The 21,344-nt window shown below is 47.2% G+C and overlaps 6 protein-coding genes across 6 annotated transcripts; 2 read left to right on the plus strand and 4 right to left on the minus strand.

Moving 5' to 3' along the window:
- Positions 1 to 437: 437 nt before the first annotated feature.
- On the minus strand, positions 438 to 1,040 carry N7520_010915 (uncharacterized protein; the record flags this gene model as incomplete). The annotated part of the gene is made up of 2 exons (XM_057144848.1): positions 438 to 896; positions 978 to 1,040. 2 exons carry the CDS (start codon positions 1,038 to 1,040, stop codon positions 438 to 440), a joined length of 522 nt encoding a protein of 173 aa, XP_056990602.1.
- A 769-nt stretch (positions 1,041 to 1,809) lies between these two features.
- N7520_010916 (fungal specific transcription factor domain-containing protein) lies at positions 1,810 to 2,502 on the minus strand (the record flags this gene model as incomplete). The annotated part of the gene is made up of 1 exon (XM_057144849.1): positions 1,810 to 2,502. The coding sequence occupies one exon, from the start codon at positions 2,500 to 2,502 to the stop codon at positions 1,810 to 1,812; it is 693 nt and encodes a 230-aa protein (XP_056990603.1).
- Positions 2,503 to 5,386: 2,884 nt separating this feature from the next.
- N7520_010917 (tryptophan synthase) lies at positions 5,387 to 7,621 on the minus strand (the record flags this gene model as incomplete). The annotated part of the gene is made up of 3 exons (XM_057144850.1): positions 5,387 to 7,037; positions 7,097 to 7,400; positions 7,486 to 7,621. 3 exons carry the CDS (start codon positions 7,619 to 7,621, stop codon positions 5,387 to 5,389), a joined length of 2,091 nt encoding a protein of 696 aa, XP_056990604.1.
- Positions 7,622 to 8,875: 1,254 nt separating this feature from the next.
- Positions 8,876 to 10,471, minus strand: N7520_010918 (glycoside hydrolase family 72 protein; the record flags this gene model as incomplete). The annotated part of the gene is made up of 1 exon (XM_057144851.1): positions 8,876 to 10,471. The coding sequence occupies one exon, from the start codon at positions 10,469 to 10,471 to the stop codon at positions 8,876 to 8,878; it is 1,596 nt and encodes a 531-aa protein (XP_056990605.1).
- A 3,888-nt stretch (positions 10,472 to 14,359) lies between these two features.
- On the plus strand, positions 14,360 to 15,508 carry N7520_010919 (phosphatidylinositol-specific phospholipase C; the record flags this gene model as incomplete). The annotated part of the gene is made up of 1 exon (XM_057144852.1): positions 14,360 to 15,508. One exon carries the CDS (start codon positions 14,360 to 14,362, stop codon positions 15,506 to 15,508), a length of 1,149 nt encoding a protein of 382 aa, XP_056990606.1.
- A 1,904-nt stretch (positions 15,509 to 17,412) lies between these two features.
- On the plus strand, positions 17,413 to 19,435 carry N7520_010920 (hydrogen/calcium exchanger domain-containing protein; the record flags this gene model as incomplete). The annotated part of the gene is made up of 6 exons (XM_057144853.1): positions 17,413 to 17,416; positions 17,530 to 18,465; positions 18,517 to 18,869; positions 18,942 to 19,175; positions 19,232 to 19,285; positions 19,337 to 19,435. The coding sequence occupies 6 exons, from the start codon at positions 17,413 to 17,415 to the stop codon at positions 19,433 to 19,435; spliced, it is 1,680 nt and encodes a 559-aa protein (XP_056990607.1).
- Positions 19,436 to 21,344: the final 1,909 nt, after the last annotated feature.

Here is a 21,344-nt window from a genome sequence, read left to right on the forward strand (position 1 = left end):
TATACCCGCTGACCCGTACAACCGCTTATTCGTTGAGCGACGTATGGTTTCATTAATATGAAAAATAATAATATAAAAAACAATAATAACACGAGGCGAGTTCTAGTGGAGACTGCACAGATTGCTTGTGGAAATATAGAGATGAAACGCCCCGAGCATCTCTCGGAGACTATGTCTGATATTTGTCAGGCAACTACTGACTCATATGGGTGGTATACGCCCTATTAGTGGGTCTAAATAGCCATATGTGTAGTGGTCTACTCCGTATCAATACTATGGAGGTTTCTGTCCGGCAGAATATTACATGTATATAATTAGGTTTACTGTTTAACAATTAATGAACTTTAACGTACAGATTAGCATATCCATCCCGCCACATCGCCGCAGATCGGTCCCGCACAAAGCCGCAGCTACAGAGCCAACAGAGTCGTACCCTGTCATTGAAAGGGCCCTTGGAGCGGCCAGGAGAAGAATCCTTCTAAAGTAACCATAGACGGATCGATCCTCCAGATCCCAAGATCGCCAGATCCATCAAAAGTTTCCAGGTTCGAGGGTAACGACGGAGATAAACCATTCCAAGTCGAATTCTGAGTAATATTGGCAAATTCTTGGACCTCACTCCTTGCCTCGGCCTCTGCAATTTCCGGAGAAAGTCGAGCAAAAGAACTTGAAGGCTCACTTACTTCCGTCATTTGGCCTTGATTCAGCTTGTCCAATGCAAGATTGACAGCGCGGATGGTACTAGTGATCGGCTCTCCCTCTCGCATCTGAGAAAGGTATCGCAGTCCTGTGTTGACCCACGGTAGATGAGTAGAGATCATTGACTGGTCATGCAGCATGTCGTAGATCAATGCAAATGCACAGCTTCCTATGAAAAACCCATGGAATCGAAGTTCCTTTTGAGACAAAGGATAGCAAATCAGTGTCAACTCAACAGGCAAAAGGCAAGATCCTAACAAGAAGAGAATAGGGCTTACTTGAACCAACGGATTGGTCTTCGATGCTTCGGAAATATGACGGATTGCCTCACGTGCGGCCATAATTGCGAACCCACATGCGTCATTCAACCATAGTGGCATATCGTTGCGTGCCCTTGAAAAAGCGCTGTTCTCTTTATTACTTGATTGCTCGAATTGTTTTCGCAATCTACCTCTCAGGATGAGGAACGGTCGATAAACCAAAAGCAGCGTATAGTAATACACTTGAGATCATGTTAGCATTTTTGGGCGTGGAATTTTTGAAACGGGGGCCTTACAGGTTGTTAAAATAGTTTGACAAACGCCCTTATCCCTCTGAATTGGCTCACTGTCCACGCAGAATCCTAGCTTTTCCAGCATCAACGATTGAAATGCCATAAGGTCACGGCGAATTGATGTTGCTGCCTGATGGACAGGTATGAATGAATCGTTTGAGTGGCCGTATATCTCTTGTACCGATCTCGATATTATTTCGGTGAGTCGGACGAGACACAGAAGAAAAGGATCATCTGGAACCGAAATTTCGATATCTGCCCGAGAGAGGCAAGTTGGACGACCAAGGAAGAACGAAACAAGTCTGCGGCGGGTATTCCGTCAGCAAAAAGACTCTTAACATCAATGTCCAACGTACACTTCGTATATGTACAATGCCCAAATTGTCTTTTGGATATCGTCATAGCGACGATCAAAAATTGATGTCGGTTTAGATTTATGAAAGCCAGCGGAAATGGCCTTCCTCGCTGCTATCCCCAAGTGCAAGTATGCGGAATTTGGGCGGCCTTGCTCATTTTCAAAGTGGGCGTGCTCCTAGACGTCAGCATATCGCTTTGATTCAAGATCTTTGGGATACAGGGAAACTCATCATGATCAATGAAGTTTGCACCATCTCGAGGTTCACTATGTCCATCATGGCGGCCATTCGACTATTGACACACTCAAATAGGGTGTCTGCGAGGCGATGATGCTCTGAGTTGATTGCCGCGATTGCGATAGCCATCAGCAATACCTGATCCCCCGGTGTTTCTTTTGCCGAACCAATTGGCGCGTCATACATTTCTTTCAATCTCTGCTCGTACACCTCTTTGGGGTGAAATGGCATGAGATAATACAATGTTTCCAGAAAATGAAGAAGCAAAGACTTGGCAACTGGGTATGGGATGAAGATCGGGAACGCCGACACTCTTCCGTGGCCAGTATTCCCCTCATGACTGCTCTCAGGAAATCCAAAGAATATGTGACGGAAATCGAACATCTCTAGTCCTGCACTTCCCTCCTCAGTGACACTCTTGGACATCTCAGAAACTTTCTCCGCATACCCTGGGATGAGGTCAAGATAGATTCTCTGCATCAAGGAGAAATTCGATGTTGGTCCATAAAACAACTGCATCAGAAGTCCGGGTGATGCCAGGTGAGTTGCCACTACGCTATTATGTGGTAAGCTGGGTTCTTTCCAGGCATCCCGCTCTGGGTGTGGAGGCAGAGTCTGCGGGGCGCCTTTGGCTGATCGAGCAGGCAACCAATGCATTTCAGGTGTCTGCTTGGCCTTTTTGAGGCGTTGGCGAGCTTTTTCCCGAAATTCGCAAGAACGATTTCTTTCTGTGCACTGACTGCAAGGCGTATATCCATCACACCTAATTTTGCGAAGACGACAAGCCTCACAAGCTTTCGGCACTCTCCATTTTGGATTCGTGACTGGCGCATGGGCCGCATACATATCGAAACAAGATAATGAATCTTATTAAACTGCACCAAATTAGATCAAAAATGACGATAAGATTATTTCAATTGCTTTTTTGCATGATAGTACAGCAAGTATCGAGGCACGCTGTCATTTTACATACCTCTTGATGTATTCACTTAATCAGTACCAGGTTCGACTGAATATAGAGCTGAGGAAGAAATCTTCAGTTACAATTTTTTCTCGTTCAAAATTGGAATGATCACAGTAGTGTCAACCGCCATGCAACAACTAATTCATAACTTGTTTAAAGTATGGGATGCCGACCGAAGTGATAACTGATCTGCTAGCGCGTGGTTAATTAGCATCGGATTTACGGAGCAAAGGGGCCCTGTTTTTTCACAGCCCAGAACCTAGTCAATAAAGCCAATAAATCGGCGGAGAACCTTGAAAAGGCGTCTGGACCAGGCGCAAGCCATGAAAATGAAATTGTGTGACGAATGAAATGTGGGACCATTACGGCGGGACGCGACCTGCCCCTAGGTACACAATTTATAGCGGAATATGACTAAGAATAGTCATTTCTCAGAGATGCTGTAGCGCAAGTGAAGATAGTAGAACTGGCCAATGAACTAATTAAACACTGTTTTCAGATATCTGGTAACTATGGACCCTTGTAAATAGTTAACTATGTGGGCTAATTCAGCAGCATTGATATCCCCAATTACGAGGCAGAGGAAGTACATATGTAGGTTAACGTAATTAATCAACTACCGAACCGCCAGAACCACCGGGCCGCCAGCTAAATATACCATCGTAAATAGATATGATAAATTTCAAACTGATATCTGAAGAACCATGTTTTATATTTCAAGACTTGTCGATAGCCGCTGATATAAGCTATCAACACACTTTGTATGGCGGTGAAGTGAAAAATCTGTAGGAAGCGCCATCGGCCTTCCCAAAATCACAGGCTGGTGAAGCCTGCTAGCTGCTGCTGACCATTGTACAACAAAAAGAGCTTCCACGCATTTCCCCAATATATAATTTCTTCTCCCACGCGGCATTGACCCCAATTCATCCAACAATGCGACCAACCTTCAGTGACAAGAGCTCTTAATGACGGTGTACTATTTCGATAAAAGATACACCGAGGATCAATATTTAATATCTTTGGGAAATATCACGAATTTTCGCATCTTATATTAGTGCCTCTATATAGCTGAAACTTCGAGCTCGAGTCGCCCGCCGTACATGAGGAGACAAGAAATTCTGACCAGATCGTCATCAATTGGATAGCTTTTTCCACCTTTTTGCGTCTGATAGATATGATTCAATCTTTTAGCGACATGCGATCCTCCCGAAAACGAGTGCAGCCCAAATATCGTCAACGCATTACCCAGAATTAATGGCCCTGTGGGGCCTGTCTTTTTTGGGACGATCTAAGTTGATTGGACGGATCAGGGGTGCTCACTGCGCATGCCTCTCACTCACTGAGCGGTCCCGCGGCGCGCCATGGATTAGTCATTGTACACGTGACAGCACCGAGCGCGATCACCAAGTCAGAGCCCGTGCTGACGTCTACTCAGTGATCCGGAGCCTGAGCGCCCTCGTAAAAGCGGCGGCAGCCCAGATAAGAAAGCCCCACCCGGCAGACATTATCCTATCTATATAGATGGTGCATTTATGCAACTTTCCTTACTTCCTAGTTCAAAGTTCAGCCTAATTGCCTGGCAATTTCCACGCTCTCACGTTCCTCATTAACCGATGATAAGAAAATCACCAGTTACACCAAGCAAGAGTGGAATTGTGGTCTTATATCTCCCATCACGAATCAGCAATGTCTTTGCTTTTCTATTTTGCGGCGACAAAGCCCTTTCCGCTAGGCTCTGCTACGCATGTATCTCCTCACGCGGTATATACTTCTCTCACACAAACAATCTGGGTTTGAATGGCTGACAAACTGTCTGATAAGATAGGAATCTGAACATCGGGCCTAGTGACCGGATTACGAAGACCCCCTGTTGTTTGCCTTGTTTGCAGGATCAACATTCTAGAAGCTCAGAAAGCCATATAAGCCTAACACAGTAGTTATTTTTCTGATGTTATTTACCACTGTACTGAAATGCTGCCAAGAACAAGGGTCAGGGGTAGAGTAATTGTATTAGGCATAGCGTGTTTCGAAAGAGGGTTCGAGAAAGAATCTCTGTGTGCATGTGGTGAAACTGGTTTCGATCCTTCCTGTATGCCGCTAGATGAAGATGGTGGTGATATGAACTTTTGAACCAAGCTTCTTACTTGATGCATACTATGCTCGGCCGTAGTCTATGATCGTGTCTCGGAGGAATCGGGGTATAGATAGTTGAAGAAAACAGTTTTATGGTGTGTCTGGTGATTGTGGAAAGTCAGTCTATACATAACCTTCCCCAGATTGAAAATCCCCCGCAAATTCAGCAAACTTCATTGTATAAGTGAAGCTAACTCTATTAAGTGGATTATCTGCAAATCTATGCATGGGAAGCCCTTGACTCCTGCACAGACTAGAGGATGAGGTACGATCTAATGAATTGTAGAAGAAAGAAAAAAGAGATGTTGATTTGACAGATCAATATCAAATGATTAATGACACTAGAAAGTACCCGATAACCATTTCAAACAAATTTAGTGGAGAAAACACCGAACAAAAAGAGCGGAGAGAACACGCTACAAATACAAATTAAAGACGAAAGGTCTACACTTCCGGCATCAACGAAGGTAGCATAGTCGCCACAGTCTGTACATCCTTATCACCTCGTCCAGACAGACAAATGACAACGTCCTTCTCAGCTCCAAGCTCATTCGCAACCCGAATTGCGCCGGCAACAGCATGCGCACTCTCCAAAGCAGGAATAATGCCCTCCAGCTCACTAAGCAACCGGAACGCATTCAGCGCATCTTTATCGGTAGCCGCAATGAATTTCGCGCGACCAGATTCCTTCCAAGCAGACAACTCAGGCCCAACACCAGGATAATCCAAACCAGCAGACACAGAATGAGTCGAGCTAATCTGTCCATCATCATCCTGAAGCACGTAAGTCCGCACTCCATGAAGAACACCAACACTACCCCGTCCAAGTGTTGCAGAATGTCTTCCAGCATCTACCCCATCTCCCCCCGCTTCAACACCAACAAATGCAACACCATCATCAGCAAGGAATGGAGAGAACATTCCCGCAGCATTCGATCCTCCACCGACACATGCTACAAGTGCATCGGGCAACTTTCCATCCATCTCCTCCATGAATTGCGCACGAGTTTCCTCGCCAATAACAGACTGCAAGGTCCGCACGATACTCGGATATGGATACGGTCCGAATGCAGACCCGATGACGAAATGGGTCGTCTTCAACTCCGTGACCCAGGTTCGGAACGCCGCATTTACGGCATCGCGCAGTGTTCCTTTTTCGCCTTCGTGGGCTCCAGAGACAGGGATGACAGTTGCGCCGAGCAAACGGATTCGAAAAACGTTCAGTGCTTGTCGACGTGCGTCTTCCGCTCCCATGAAGATAGTACACTTCATCCCGAAATGCGCGCACATGGTTGCTGTTGCGACACCGTGTTGTCCTGCGCCAGTCTCTGCGATGATAGCGGTCTTTCCCAGACGACGCGCGAGAACAACCTGTCCCAGTGCATTGTTGATCTTATGACTTCCTGTGTGGTTGAGATCTTCACGCTTGAGCCAGATTCGGGCACCGCCAGCGTGTTCGGTGAGACGCGATGCGATGTGCAGACTCGAGGGGCGGTTGGCGTATTTGGCGAAAGAACGGATCTGGGCCCAGAATTCAGGGTCCGATTTGGCATTCCTCCAACCTGCTTCCAGCTCCGTCAGGCATTCCATCAGGGCTTCTGGAACATATTGGCCGCCGAACTGGCCAAAGCGCATGTAGTTGTCGGTGCTGATCGTGGGGGTATCGGTATGCATCTCATCTGCGAGATTGGGAGTAGGGATGGAAGTATAAGGAGCGAATTCCTCAATCTTCCTCGCTTCGGTCCGTCCAGTCACATACATGCAATACTCCTTCACCTTCTCGGCTTCGGTGCCCGACTCCGCATCTTTCAGGACAATGATGATCTTACTCCCGATGACAACGCCTTCCGCGATACCTGCCACATTCACAAAGTGCTCTCGGGTGTTGATTCCAAAGCCAACCACAGCAGGGACCTTCTTCCCAGTGTATTTATGCACACGCTCAAGAAGACCATCTAGACCTTGATCCAGAGACTTGGTAGCACCGGTAACGCCCATTTTGGACGCAACATAGACGAACGAGTCTGCGATCTCGCAGAGCATCTTCATCCGGAAGTCTGGGGTTGCGGGTGCAACAAGAGGAATGTATGATAGTCTGTCATGATTTCCGTTAGCATTGCTTTCATCTCCGAATCCAAGCAGGAGGGGACCTACCCATCACGTTTACACAAATCACGGAATCGAACAGCTTCCTCAGGTGGGAGGTCCACAATGATAAATCCATTCACGCCTGCGTCACGGCAGTCACGGATGATTTTCTCTTCGCCGTATGCACGTACAGGGTTGTAGTACCCCATGAAGAGAACAGGGGCTGTCAGTCCAAGGCTACGTGCCTCGCGGACCATGGTGAGCATTGTGGGGATGCGCACGCCGTTTTGGAGAGCAACCACGTTTGCGTTTTGAATTGTTGTGCCGTCTGTGAGGGGATCCGTGAATGGGATTCCGAGTTCGATTATGTCTGCAGTTCATGGCTGTTAGTATGGCCTGGTCAGTGATTCCCAATATCTTGGCTTGGATCTTGAGGTTTGGAGCTTGATACGTGCCTGCGCCACCGGTTTGCATGGCAAGCATGATTGAGGCTGTCTCTTTGATGCTGGGGTATCCAGCGGTCATGTAGGTGATCAAAGCTGCACGTTGCTGCTCTTTACACTGCGCAAAGACTTCTTTGATGGCTTCCATATCGGCGTTTGTCCAAGTGAAGACACGTATGGTGGGAATCTGAACGTGGGTCGAGAAGTTGGTGAAAGTTGGATCAGTGTTGTGGGAAAGAAGGATGGGTAGCGGTCTTTTAAAGCTTGAAGTTTGGAAGTGAGTTGAGATTTATGAGTCACAACGTTCGAGAAGGACGAAAGACCTAGGGAGTATAGGAATGAGAGAAGCGTCACCTCAGGCTGTAAAGACTCTAGCACGAAGTAAACGTACTATCAATATTTCGCAATGGAATGATATGATTGGTCAGTTTCCGGCGGGATCTAATCCAACGGACCCACTCTTGTATCCACTTTTCGAGTCGAAGCTGGATCTACTTCGTTGAATTGTACTTGTCTCAAGATTGGCCCAATTACCATTCAGAGTACTCCTCATATCTCTTTCCGGTAGCAACTAACGATGTATAGACGGTTTCTTCAATGAGGAATCTGATAATTCATATCAGAATGAGTCACAAAATGATGTTCTAGGTCTAGAAAAGGCAATGTGGAGAGTGGATGCAGCCCGCAGGTCGGCTCCGACCCGACGGCGGATGGCGCACCAACGGACAGAGGACAGCGATGTTGATTGACTCATAACAGAGATTGAATAACTTATGTACACAATTGGACCATAGGAGTCAATAATTTGATTGATTTATGACATGTTTATGTAACAGATAACCCAAGGTGGAAATTGCGTCTGTTATGTCCTTGGGCGGAGGTGTAATTTACTGATGAATGTGTATAAATTCCTAGAAATGATCCCCTCCTGTGGTCGTTTAAAAGTTTGTGTACTTAGTACATAATAAATATTTCAGCCAATCTTGGAATGAACTGGAGTCACGATGTTGAAGTTCGGTCATTTTGAACCTCGAGCAAACAATTATGCCAATTCCAAGGTCTCAAAATTTCGGTCTGATGACGAACATTAGGACTATATGTACTTGTAGGTTGTTTGTTACCTCTAGGGCTGGGGCAATACCCGAGGAGATCTAAATTCCGATCTTACTTGGGAGTAGGTATACCTTGGAGATTGGCATTGAAAGGGAAACGAAATGTTTAGAACCTAGATAAGAACAAATGAACACCAGCTTGCTATTTGACCAAAAAGATTATGTATGAACAAAGTGCCGAGCTAAGACGGATACAAGAAAAGGCGCCTTTTGTGCGCGTGTAGTGATACAATGGCGCCATATTCAAATCACACGGCAGGATAAAGAAAATAAATCAATTCATTCAAGCTTTACAGCGCAATCATGAAAGCACCGGTAGCGAAGGCAGCCAAAGCGTAGAGACCGGTGTGCCATGCACCAATGATGACAGCCTGAGGAGCGTTGAGAGCACCGGCGGCACCGCTGGAGGTGGCACCAGAGCTGGTACCAGTAGCAGCGTTAAGAGAGCCACTGACAGAGCCAGTACCGGCAGTACCGGCGGCCTTGAGCTGAGAGCTGCAGGAGCTGGCGGTGGTGGCGGACTTGGTGGTAGCGGCACCACTGAAGCCACAGGCAGAGGCAGACTTGCCGTTCTTCTTGTAGTACTGGTCCATGGCCCAGGCGAGACGCTGGTTGGTGCTGCATCCGCTGTAGGCACCGTAGACACCGGTGGTACCATTACCGGTAACACCATCCATGACACCGTCCTCACCACCGAGGTAGCTGAAGGTGCTGGAAATTTTCTTGGTGGAGATACCGTCAACGGGAACACAGGTCAGGGAGTCGTACATGCAAGAGCAGAGTTCGGAGTCAATGGCAGGGGGCAGGTTGCTGGCAGCAAGCCACTCACCAGCCGAAACGGTAGGGCAGGTGCGGCCAACGGTGGTAGAGACGCTGTAATCGCTCATGACAGTACCGGTGGGGGTAGCCTTCTTAATCTCAGAGGACAGGTTGTCGAAGTCGGTCAAGGTAATCACGTTGGTGCCAGAGGTAGAAACCAAACCAAAGTCGTTACCAGTCTCATAGTACATGTAGACAATACCACCGCTCCAGACGTTCTCCATCTCAGGGCCGTAAAGAACGGGAATATCAGTGAAATAGCGAGGACTGGGCTGGTTGCAGCCGTACTCGGAGAAGAAGGCAGGGACGGGGTAGTCTGCGAACTCCTCGGTACGGTCCTTGTATCCGGAAGCTACGTAGGAAGAGTTACCGCACCACTCGTAGATGTTGTAACCGAACATGTCAATCGAGTCTGTGGCATCATCGCAGACCAGGTAGTTGGCAATATTCTCACGAACGCTGGCGTCGTCGTCAGTAGCGTAACCGATGGCCAGGGAGGAACGGTAGTTCTTCTGCTTGATGTAGGCCTTCATGTCACGAACAGCAGCCTTGACATAAGCCATGGAGTCACTGTTGGAGACCTTGTTGGAGACCTCGTTTCCGGCGAAGAAACCAATGACGTTAGGGTACTGGGCGAAGGCATCAATGACGGATGAGTAACGTTCGAAGATATCGGCGTTCCACATGGGGTCTGAGGATTGAATAGACTCCGAGGGGGAGGAGAGATCGCTAATGACGTAGATTCCAGCGTCGGCAAGGGCATTCATACACTCGTCGTGAGAGGAGTTGGGGTTGACGGCATAAGTACGAACGACGTTGGTACGCAGCTGGACAAGGTAGGGAATGTCACGCTTGCAGCTCTCGACATCGGCCAGCGGGTCGGTGTAGTCGACGTCAGAACTACCACCGTTACGGGCGTTGTAGTCGGGTTGGTAGGCAATACCACGGATGTAGAACTCGGTGCCGTTGTTAGAGTAGAAGAACTTCTTGCCTTTGATCTCAATGGAGGGCACAGTCGCCATGGCCGATCCCAAAAGGGATAGACCAGCGATGACAGAGTACTTCATCGTAGAGAAAGTGAATTGAAATATAGAATAAACCCCAAAAGAATGACAGGAAGGGCAATGAAGCCGTTCGTGGATGTGAAGGGATATGAAAAGCGAATGGAATTGGGAAGGAAGAGAGGAAGAGAGGAGGTTGAAAAGGAAGAAAAGAGAGAGAGTAGGGGTGATGGGGTCTGGGCTTCGGGAAAGGCAAAAGGGCGGATGGTCCGGGGGGGGTTTGTACTCTGAGTTCATTTGGTACTTACCCACATGCTGGTGAAACCCCTACAACGATAGGTCACTTTTCCCCATTCAGGTACATAATCATACGAAATGTATTAAAACTTAACAACGGATCATCAGTGGGCTGTGCCAACTCCATTGATGTGCTACTGTGAGACCGATAATAATCGAGGGTTTCAGGGTCATTGGCCCCAAATCCCACTTCCCATCTCCGCTAGGAAGTTGTTTTGATTGTTTCGGTCCCCTGTGGATCCTAATGCGCCAATTACCCGTCTTTCTAGCGCGCCCCTGAGACCTCCTCCTACCGTATTCGCCAAGTAAGCCGCTCAAGACCCACCAATCAGTCATATCGGACCCTGACTGGGCCTCAGGGTCTTTTTGAGGGTCCATTTTCCTTGGCGACCCAGGGCTGTGAATAGATTGAAAGACCCTGAGTGGCTGAAGAGTTCAGTATCCACTTTCCGATACACAATTCCTGCTTTGAGGGAAATTATAAATTATAAATAAATAACGACAAAGGACCGTTCCAAATTTTGTAAGAATTACAAAAATACACTATCTTTAGATCATCCCCTATCCATCCCCTTTTGACCTGGCTCGCAAACACAAAAAAAAACACAAAAAAGCTTGTCCATCCACTGCCAAGGCGATCTCCCTTATATAAAGAATGTCGCGATGATGTCGACTGGTATGTCAATTGCCATGATCCTGACTTCGGAGTATTATTTTCTTATTTCCTGTCGCAAACTTGGAGCCATGCCACACCATGCCACACCATGCCACGAGATCGTACATATTTAAATACCACTCCATTTCCCAGCGCGACAAGGGTCCGTGCCATCATCTCTGTCATCGCTTATCCCCACTAATTTGTACAACTAGTTAGCTCTGAGTCCCTTTCTGCAAATTTATGGATCCTACTGTATGGATCCTATGGAGACCATGGAGACGATTGAGGCGGGTTTGAAGTTTGGCGTCTTGCATTCCAGAACTTTCCCATGTGAACCGGTGACCCGGAGGTAACTTACCAGGCAGAAGCGTTCTTTCAGATTGACGTCTCTAAATCTAATAATTTAATAACTTAATTCCACCATTAACCCTCAGAATCATTGCCAAAAAAAAAAAAAAAAAAAACTGTAACGTATGTACATGTAGGATGTCAAGTGGGGTGTGGGTTGTTGATCTTTATTGACGGGACGGCTCAGGTGTCTGATCGAGTAAAGGGATTGATCTCAGGCCCCAATTGCGTCACGAGGAAAAGCCATGATTCGATTATACAATGAAAATGTTTGCCTTTTCCTAGTTCCCCCTGACTATCACTGCGGCCCATAAATGTGGGTCACGCACATCAATACATCATCATGTTGATCCCCTCGCGTTCAGTGTCGCCACAAAAATATGAGTGATCAACCATGCATCGTCTGCAAAGGACAACTAAGATATGCGGTACTTCTCCTTGGGTTCTACAATTATTCAAGCCTGAATTGTACATACATCCGTGTTCAACTTACATACTAGTAGTTCATTTTCGTCTAATCTACAGCCATTGAAGATATATCATCTTAGAGATATGGCGACGTGTCGGTTTTCTGATGAAACGGCAAAATTTTTGGTAGGAATCTTAGGATCCTCGCCGTACTGTATATTTGGATATTTCTCTTTATTATCGCGAGCTTGTGATCTACACAAACTCACAGCTCAATCGCAAACCTTAAAGCAATGAACGAACGCGAAGTGTTTAACCCAGTCGGTGTTGCGGATACATCTCAATCAAAGTAGTATTTTTCTGCATGCGAATCTACATGTCCATACTCCGTACACCCCTTCTGGTTTACTATCTATCAACGTTTTGATGTACCATATTCCAAGGTTTTATGGCTCTCGGATGCCTCCGTTGACATGCACATTCAATGTCCAGATACTACCACACCTATATAGATGGAGCCAACTTATCTGCCTTGGTATTCCAGCTTTTGAGCGTATGTACTCATGTTTTTTTCTATGTATTTTCTCCGGTTCTCCTCCAGAGGAAAGATCCAAGTATTCTCCTTGGACGGCTAGTTTTGGTTTGCTCAATGGGCTGCATCAGTGCCGTCGGTTGGGTAGGTCTCTCATAAAGACATGATCCCTCCGGGGCTTCACGGTCTGAAACACATTTTCCTCCATCATTTTCGTGAATTCCGTACCTTTTGGTGGCGAATGGCTGATTCTTGGGTCAGAGTAGCGGCCTTTTACCTGCTCCTGTTCCACTTGCTGTGGAGCTGGGACTTAATGCAAACTCTTCATGTTTCAGTTAAGTAGAATGAAAATAGTTCCTAAGTTTTCTGCAATTGATAAACACATCTACAACATCTTCTAAGTGCCCTGGATGTCTTTTCACTGCAATTGAAATCACAGCAATAATCTTCAAGTGCGAGACAAGGGTCTGCGTCATTTCTTTCAAAACATAACCGGTGGCATTAATGACATACATATTTGTACATATATATAAGCACATTGTTTAAGCAACAGCCTCCCCACTACTGTATCTTTCTCAACAATCTTATTGACCAGTCTCCGCATCCTCTTTACTTTCACATCAATTGATACTTGTCGCTGAGTCCTGACCCCACGGGATATGTAGCTATTGAAGTGTGGGTCAGGTGACCCCATTCGCTTGCTCCAGCGCGTGCGTGTCTTAGTTAGATCTCTCTCTCTCTCTCTCTCTCTCTCTCTCTCTTTCGTCTCTCTTCCATATCTCTAGGAATACAGATTTGATCCTTCAAATGTTTCGTCTGTTTCCTGGCTACCACAGCGCAGCTCTTTCTTCCCTTGACTGACAGATCCAGCTGTCGACAGTAGCTTATTCAGTGCTGCGAATCAGCCCCTCTTTCGATGTTTGATTTGATCCATGGATCAAAATCTCATTGAGGATACTCGACACCAATCTTCATAGACTCGGGATCTCTCTTTACCGTACGTGCGGCAAATTAAACTGTATATGTGGTTTTCATGGGGGTGCCTTGACTGCAATGGCGCTCATTCCCATCTTTTACAGATACTATATTCATTGACATACAACTTCCAGATTCGTTCCTGTGTACTTACCAGATTCTACTTACCCCGCGAATCCTCTCATCCAGTCTTAAGGTGAGTGGATTCATGCAAGGTTTTGGGTATATTGCCCATACTAACCGCCATCTCAATCTGGTCACAAAAGCTCCATCAACATGGTGACTAAGCAATGCGAGAGAAAAGGGGTTTGTTTTCATTTTTTTGATTGAAAGATCGCATTTTAAACGAATTTTCACTATCTGCATGAGAGGTAGATTAAAGGCCAACCTTGGAACGACACCATATACACGATTCCCACTGGCCAGTGGCAGCACCTTCGAGAGCCACGTGCCACCGCGTCTTGACATCCTTGAAAACGAAACGAAGACTGCCACGGATATTTGTACATAAGAACTCCACTTGAGCTATCGGCTAACCAATTGCCGGCAAAATTTCCGCAATCTTCCGTTAAAAGCTTCACGGGCGAACGATCGCAGGCGTGATTGGCGCAAAGGCACTCAAGCTTCATACCCAAGTGTGAGCTATATATCGTTGACATTTCTGCACATAAGTGGGATAATCAAGCTATTTCCCCTCTATTCCTTCTGATCCCGACTCCTGGTTGAGCTCTCAAATATGCGGGTCCTCACAAGTTTTGTCGCCCTAACCCCCCTTTGGGTTTCTCTGGGAGCGGCGTCCTTGGCTGATTTGGCCCTCTCCAAAGTTCTCGATACTGCGTCACCAATCTTTGGACAGTATGTCAAAGAGACCACGAGCCAAGCTGAGTGGATGAAGAACTATGCCGACAACACGTTGCTTGTCCATATGAACATCCCGGGCACCCACGACAGCGCCACATGGAACTACACCCAAGCTACTCAGGATAGCCTTTTAGGCATTACTTATCTGAACCAGGTCACTGTACCAGCACCAGAGACGTTCCGCTGCCAGGAACGGTCATTCATCGATATGCTTAACCTTGGCATACGAGCATTTGACATCCGCTATGCCTTTGATCCCACCAACACCACACTGGTTTTTTACCACTCCCAGGCCCTTCTTTCTGAGATAGCCACTGTCGACGATGTGCTGTATGGATTTTATCAGTGGCTGGATGACCATCCCTCTGAGACTCTCTTCCTGTCCTTCCAGTATGAAGGCTCAACAGCACTCTACGCATCGAACGACGCGGCTGTACAATTGAGTCTGTACAACTCTTTGACCTCCCAAGCCGCTCGCCAGTACTTTGTTCAGACAAAGGGCGAATTGGGAACTCTGGGTGAAGCTCGTGGAAAAATCACACTCATGCGTCGATTCAACCTGGACCAGTTGCCTGCATCTTATACCGACGCCCTCCCTGGCCTACACTTTTCTCCAAGCCTCTGGACCGACAACTCCCCGGACATCACGCTTGTTTACAATACCGAGAAGAACCTCACTGCTTATATCGAGGACTACTATCAGCCTCTCACTCCAACAGGATCCAATGCTACCGAGAACATCCAATGGAAGTACAATGCAACTGTGGGAAACATTAAGAAGGCTACCACCGAGCACCCCTCTAGTCTGTTCTGGACATGGGCCTCCAGTGAAAATACCGATAATGTACCAGCGGACTGGCCTAAGATCATGGCGGTCGGAAATGGTACTTATACTCCATTGGGTGGTGTGAATCAACGATTGGTCTCTTTCCTGCGGGAGCAAAAGGGCAAACGCCTTGGCATTGTTATGTTTGATTTCTTTGATCAGCCGTCTAACCTGATCGATACTTTCTTGGGTGTTTGAAGATAGTCACCGATAACAAATGATCCCATGCCCAATGTATACCCTCAAGCCTAACCTTAAAAGTCACACCCATGGGTCGCTCCAACACCCCCAATGTATTCTCATACATGTAGTTTTCAGTATACAGTACTGTCCAAAAATTTGAATTAAAAATGTCAATTTTATCAGTGATCTCGATTCTATAGATAATCTGGCTTCTGTAGGCTTGAAGAGAATGATCTCCGTCATGTGCAGCAAAAGCTCCACACCAAATAGTAAGCGCAGGCAGCAACATAATCCGAAAACCCGCAAAACGGACATGAATAAATGCCCCCGGCTTCTCCAGGGCTGTCATTTAGCGCCCTCTCCCAAGCTTGTCTCTGAAATGCCAACCAGGCCTTTGGTCAGTTTTCATGCCCATCTTAAGGCCTTACGATAAGCCGGCTCGGGCCCTCCTCTCTCCACGGGTCAGATCATCACAGGCGCCAACTCACGTCGTTTTCGATTCGCCAACTGCAGCAATGACCCGACCGCTCGAATTTTGGCGCCTGACGTGATCTGGACTCTGGAGAATGTGGCTAAGCTGTCATGTACTGCCACCGTCTGTGCGTCCTTTGAGCAGATCTCTCCAGATGTCAAAGCCACCGACGTATCTTGTATGCCAATTTGCAGCCTCAAACTGATCTGACGTGTTACAGGTCAAAAGAAACCAAGAAACCAGGGTGATACTATCACCATATAAGGGTGGCCAACCTGGCATTTTTCAGTCGCGTTCCCTCCCAGAACTGAGATTGTAAACGTTGCACGTGACTGAAGGACGCGTGTGGCTGTTTCTACAGAAATGGTCAAGGGGTAGTGGCGCTTGCTACTATCGAGTTCTGATTGATCGATTCACTGCCAAGACCCGGAAAGCGGGACAAAACACTTCCAAACCACTTTACATGTCCAATCAGAGGAAGATTCACACCGTGTCAATGTTCATCGATAATTGCTCGAAGTGCATCACATCCGGAGATCCATTTATGCGGTGTGACCTCACTCGTCGTTCCTTGTTGGGCCTGGAAAAAATCATGAAATAATGAGGTGATGGGCGCATTGCCAAGAGTCCTAGATTTGGACAAAGGAAGCTTCATCCCATGAAGCATCTTGTATTTCTTGGTTTTTGACTTTTCCAAGGTGGCTGCCCACAGGCCAACGCACCCCCTTGGCAACCTGACACAACCGGGATAAGACGGCCTGATATATATTAACGTGCTTGCTAGACTGACACTGCAATTCAAAAGAATCTGAAACCCATCCCATCTCAAATCAACTAGTGTTAATGTTGTATAGGCCGAGTGCCAAGCTTCAAAACTCCACTGAATTGCGATCGCCCCTGGACACAGCCACAATCGATAAAATCCAAAGGTTTACCAACAAATTCCCAAATCCCCCAATTCTTGGCTTTCTGCCCCCTTTGGCTTGGGATAATTCTTTCTTTTTCTCAATTTTGGGTGTCCGCTCTTTGTTTGATTTTGTCGCTCCCTTGCTTCGCCCAGCTCCACTCTGTGTTTGTTTGGAGAATTCAATCCTTTGAGAACCTCGAGCCTGGGTTCAGTTCTTTCATTATCCATATCTGTGGCTTCGAGCCTCAGCCACGTTGCCACTCGTATCTCGCAAGCTTCTCTCCACTGAGCTTCGTACACTTTCCCTCTTTGAAACAGGCTTTCATACGTAAGTCCCATCCCGCGCGTCTAGTGTCGGTGAGGCGAAGGTAGTGCGACTAGGCTGTCACTTTATTCTATGATAAAAGACAGCCTTGCTCACCTTCCAAAGTCCTACTGGTTGGGCTATATCTGGCCCAAAACAACGAAGCGTGGCATATTTATTGACTCATTGCCTAGAACGATCATATCAAAGTCCACTTAGTATACCGCACTTTCATAATGCGTGAGTCTCGCGCTTTGTCTTATAACTCACCGTTGCTGGGCCCAAGCAATCCACTTGCATCGATCCATCACACTTGAAACAATTTGAATGCCTATACTAAGATACTCCATTAGATATCTACCGGCGCCAGGCGCGCAACTTGGCATGGTACGACGAGGAAGATGGAGAACCCTCGCACAACCCATTCAAGAAATTCCGCAGACGCCCACAACGCCGAGGCTCCATCCAACTGGAGTCTCAGACACGCAGTATGGGCGATCTCTCCCTACCTATAGATCAACACCAGCAGCAGGAGTTCAGTGCACCCGCATACGCAAAGACTTTCCCGCCAGGCACAGCCCCACCAGGAACGGCCAGTAGTGATCACTTCACGGCGGCTAGCGCTGAGCGCAACGAGCCGTCCATTGCTAGCCAGAACCCTATCAACGTTACATCAGACCGGGGATTTGACCCAGAGGTGGAAGAGGGGAACGGCAAGGCTAGACAAAGAAAGGGTATTCTCGATCATCTTCATCGTGGATCGACAGAAGATGAACTCAAGGACGATGAGGATGTCAAGCCTGGGCCTAAATTCACGCTGGCGTCGCAACTGAGGGCTACCATCTTCAATTCCTGGATCAACGTCCTCTTCATTGCGGCGCCCGTTGGTATTGGCTTGTATGCTGCCAATATGAACCCGATTGCTATTTTCGTGGTCAACTTCATTGCTATCATTCCTTTGGCTGCTATGCTCAGTTTCGCAACCGAGGAGATTGCTCTGCGTACCGGCGAAACAATCGGTGGCCTTTTGAACGCTACCTTCGGTAATGCCGTCGAGTTGATCGTTGCCATCATTGCGCTGGTGAAGAAGGAAGTTGTTATTGTTCAAACTTCTCTCATCGGCAGTATGTTGTCGAATCTGCTGCTTGTCATGGGCATGTGTTTCTTCTTCGGCGGTATCAACCGCATGGAACAACATTTCAACGTCACCGTGGCCCAGACAGCCGCCAGTATCCTCGCAATCGCCGTCGCAGCTTTAATTATTCCTACTGCTTTCAGCTGGTCTGACGGTAAGTAGCTCCGTGTTGACAGAAACCCTAACAGAAGCTAATATCATCAAGATTCCAAAGGCCACGCAGACAAAGTCGCACCTCTCTCCCGAGGCACCAGCATCCTCCTCCTCATCGTCTACGGCTGCTACCTCTTTTTCCAATTGAAGTCCCACGTGGAGATCTACAACCGTCCCAGCCCGAAGGTCGAGAAACGACGCCAAAAGATTACCGAAGGCGATACTACCCGCAACCTTGCACAGATCGGCAAGATGACCGCCGGCACCTTAGGCGGCGAACAAGCGCAGCAAATGCAGATGCAAGATCCAGACGATGAGCCCGAGCAGCCCCAGTTGATGATTTGGGTTGCGGCGCTTACACTTGTGATTTCCACTGCCCTAGTTGGTGTCTGTGCCGAATTCATGGTGAGTCAAAACAGCTCGCAAAGTCCCACTAGGATCCAGTATGAGCTGCCTAGCTAACGTTATTCCATCTAGGTCGACTCCATTAGCGCCTTGACAGCTACCGGTAGTATAGGCGAGACCTTCGTCGGTCTGGTCCTTCTACCCATCGTTGGTAATGCAGCGGAACACGCCACAGCAGTCACAGTCGCTTGTAAGGATAAGATGGATCTCGCTATCGGTGTGGCCGTCGGATCGAGTATGCAGATTGCTCTACTCGTGTTACCGTTGGTTGTTATCATCGGATGGTGCATGGGCCTTGACGACATGGTAAGAGTTCTAGCCTTGAACATATCCAAATGTGGCTGAAATACTAACTTGAATAGACCCTCGCGTTCGACAACTTCCAAGTCGTTTTACTTTTCGTCGCTGTTCTCCTGGTGTGTCTCCCCCAATCTCCAAATTGAAATCCAGAAGCTCATTCTTTTCAGGTCAATTACCTTATCGCAGATGGCAAGTCTCACTGGCTTGAGGGTGTCTTGCTTATGACCATGTATTTGCTTATTGCACTCGCTGCTTGGTTCTACTAGCGTTAGCAGCATGGCTGGGGGGCTTTTTTTTCACGGGTTTACTATTCCATTCTTTATGTATTATTTCATATTTTGGACCTTTGATCTGTGCACCAGATTAAAATGCGATATTCAGTAATGTTTATTCAATTTTCTAGTGGCTTTTAAAAACCAACCCTCAACATTTCATATTTCCAAAGTAAATCAATCTTGTTCATCCTCAAGATTGTCACCCGTACCAACCGTCCAATCCCATCAGAATTCAGGCAGGGCGTCCCACTAGCGTTGGACAACTACCCATGAATCATCGACCTCATCACGGTCGACATCGTCAGTACCTTTACAGTATCAGCGCAGAACAAGAACAAGTCACCTCCCACGATCCATACTAACCACAACACTCTTGGCATGGCGACATGACGTAGGCTGATGCATCACAGGCCTTAGGCGCACAGGCACGGCAAATCAAGGAAGTAGGATGGCACTTTTGGACATGGGGGTAGCGTGAGTCGGTAAAGCGTGCAGAAAGCTAGTTGATTCTTGTCGTTTTCATTATTTTCCTCGTTCAGGCTGAAGGGGCTTTGGAACGGGGTTTGTAATTGTAGTGTAAACGGCACGAGATCATATTGTTGATGAGCACAGATAGGTTGATGTTTTCGGGCTGCAGAAAGAAATGAGAGAAGGATGAATATCGGAGAGAATGAAGTTAGAGAGGGTTGGGGCACTTTTACGATGGTGATGTTTTGCTTGAGGGCTGGTCTATGGCTTCACATTGGGCCATACACCTTCGGCCTGTAAATATTATAGATCTAGGGTCTTCTACCAGCACATATGATCTGGGCCAGAGAGAATGCCAATAACGAAAAGAAAGCTTCAAGTACTTATTTTCCAGTCGCCAGAGTTGAGAGAGCCAAAAGAGCCCTGAAGAGAGCTGCCGCAAAAGCACACTAACCGCGAAGTTTCAAGACAGAATGGTATTTGCGCGAATCCGCCACAAGGGCCGTACCCAGCCTTATTTATCCTAAGAGACACATTTGATATTCAACCAAGAATTTTAATATCAGCATACCAGTTGTGTATGCCCGCTTAATATGAACTGGAGAAAGAAAGTGATTCGACATCAGCTACACGTGCGGACGTGACCATGAACGTGGAGATGAGCAGACATCTGAGAAATCAGGCAGAGACCGCGCACAAGACCTTTCATAATACCCCGTACCCCATCAACAGGACTAATACTAATTTGGTGATCATGTACCGGGGACAAAGCTAATAGTCCGGGACGGCTTCTAGATGTAGGCTAATATGTTCCGCAACTTAGCCAAAACCCCATTAGCCCGGTTTCTACGGAGTCCGGGCAGCAATAGCCCTTTAGCCGATGGGGTAAGAAATGCGATGACATAAAACACAAAAGGCGTATAATGAGCATAACATAGCATCACCATGACGAAAGTCGGAATTGAAATCCAATGGCTAAACGATCACGCACAAAGGAATCGGGGGACTCGGAATCGGGATCCCAGGTTCCAATTTTTCATTTTACCCGAACCCGATGTGGGGAATTGAGAAAATGTAATCAAATGATCGGGTTTCGATTTCTGATTACGTTCCGTGGGGGTTAAAATGATCTTGGCCAAGTTGTAGGACTGTTCGAAAAATAATTGAGATTGTCGTGTATGATGTACACGAAAAATCAAGCTATAGCTAGCCTGGGCTGGGCTGGGCTGATGGTCGGAGTCGGCTCCGCGTCAGGATTGGATCCCGCAAGGCGCAAGGGAACCCGAGCGGTTCAATGCCATTTTCTGGATTCACTGGAAAAGATTTTCATGTTGAAATTACGTTAACCCCACGTAGTTGCCCAGATATTTGTAGAGATGTTAAGTAAAGATCCCCGTTCCCCCGTTCCAAAGGCTCTGTAGACCGATTCGGT

The sequence above is a fragment of the Penicillium odoratum genome (genome assembly GCF_028828045.1).
Source record: "Penicillium odoratum strain IBT 22623 chromosome Unknown utg000008l_segment0_segment0, whole genome shotgun sequence".
NCBI lineage: Eukaryota > Fungi > Ascomycota > Eurotiomycetes > Eurotiales > Aspergillaceae > Penicillium > Penicillium odoratum.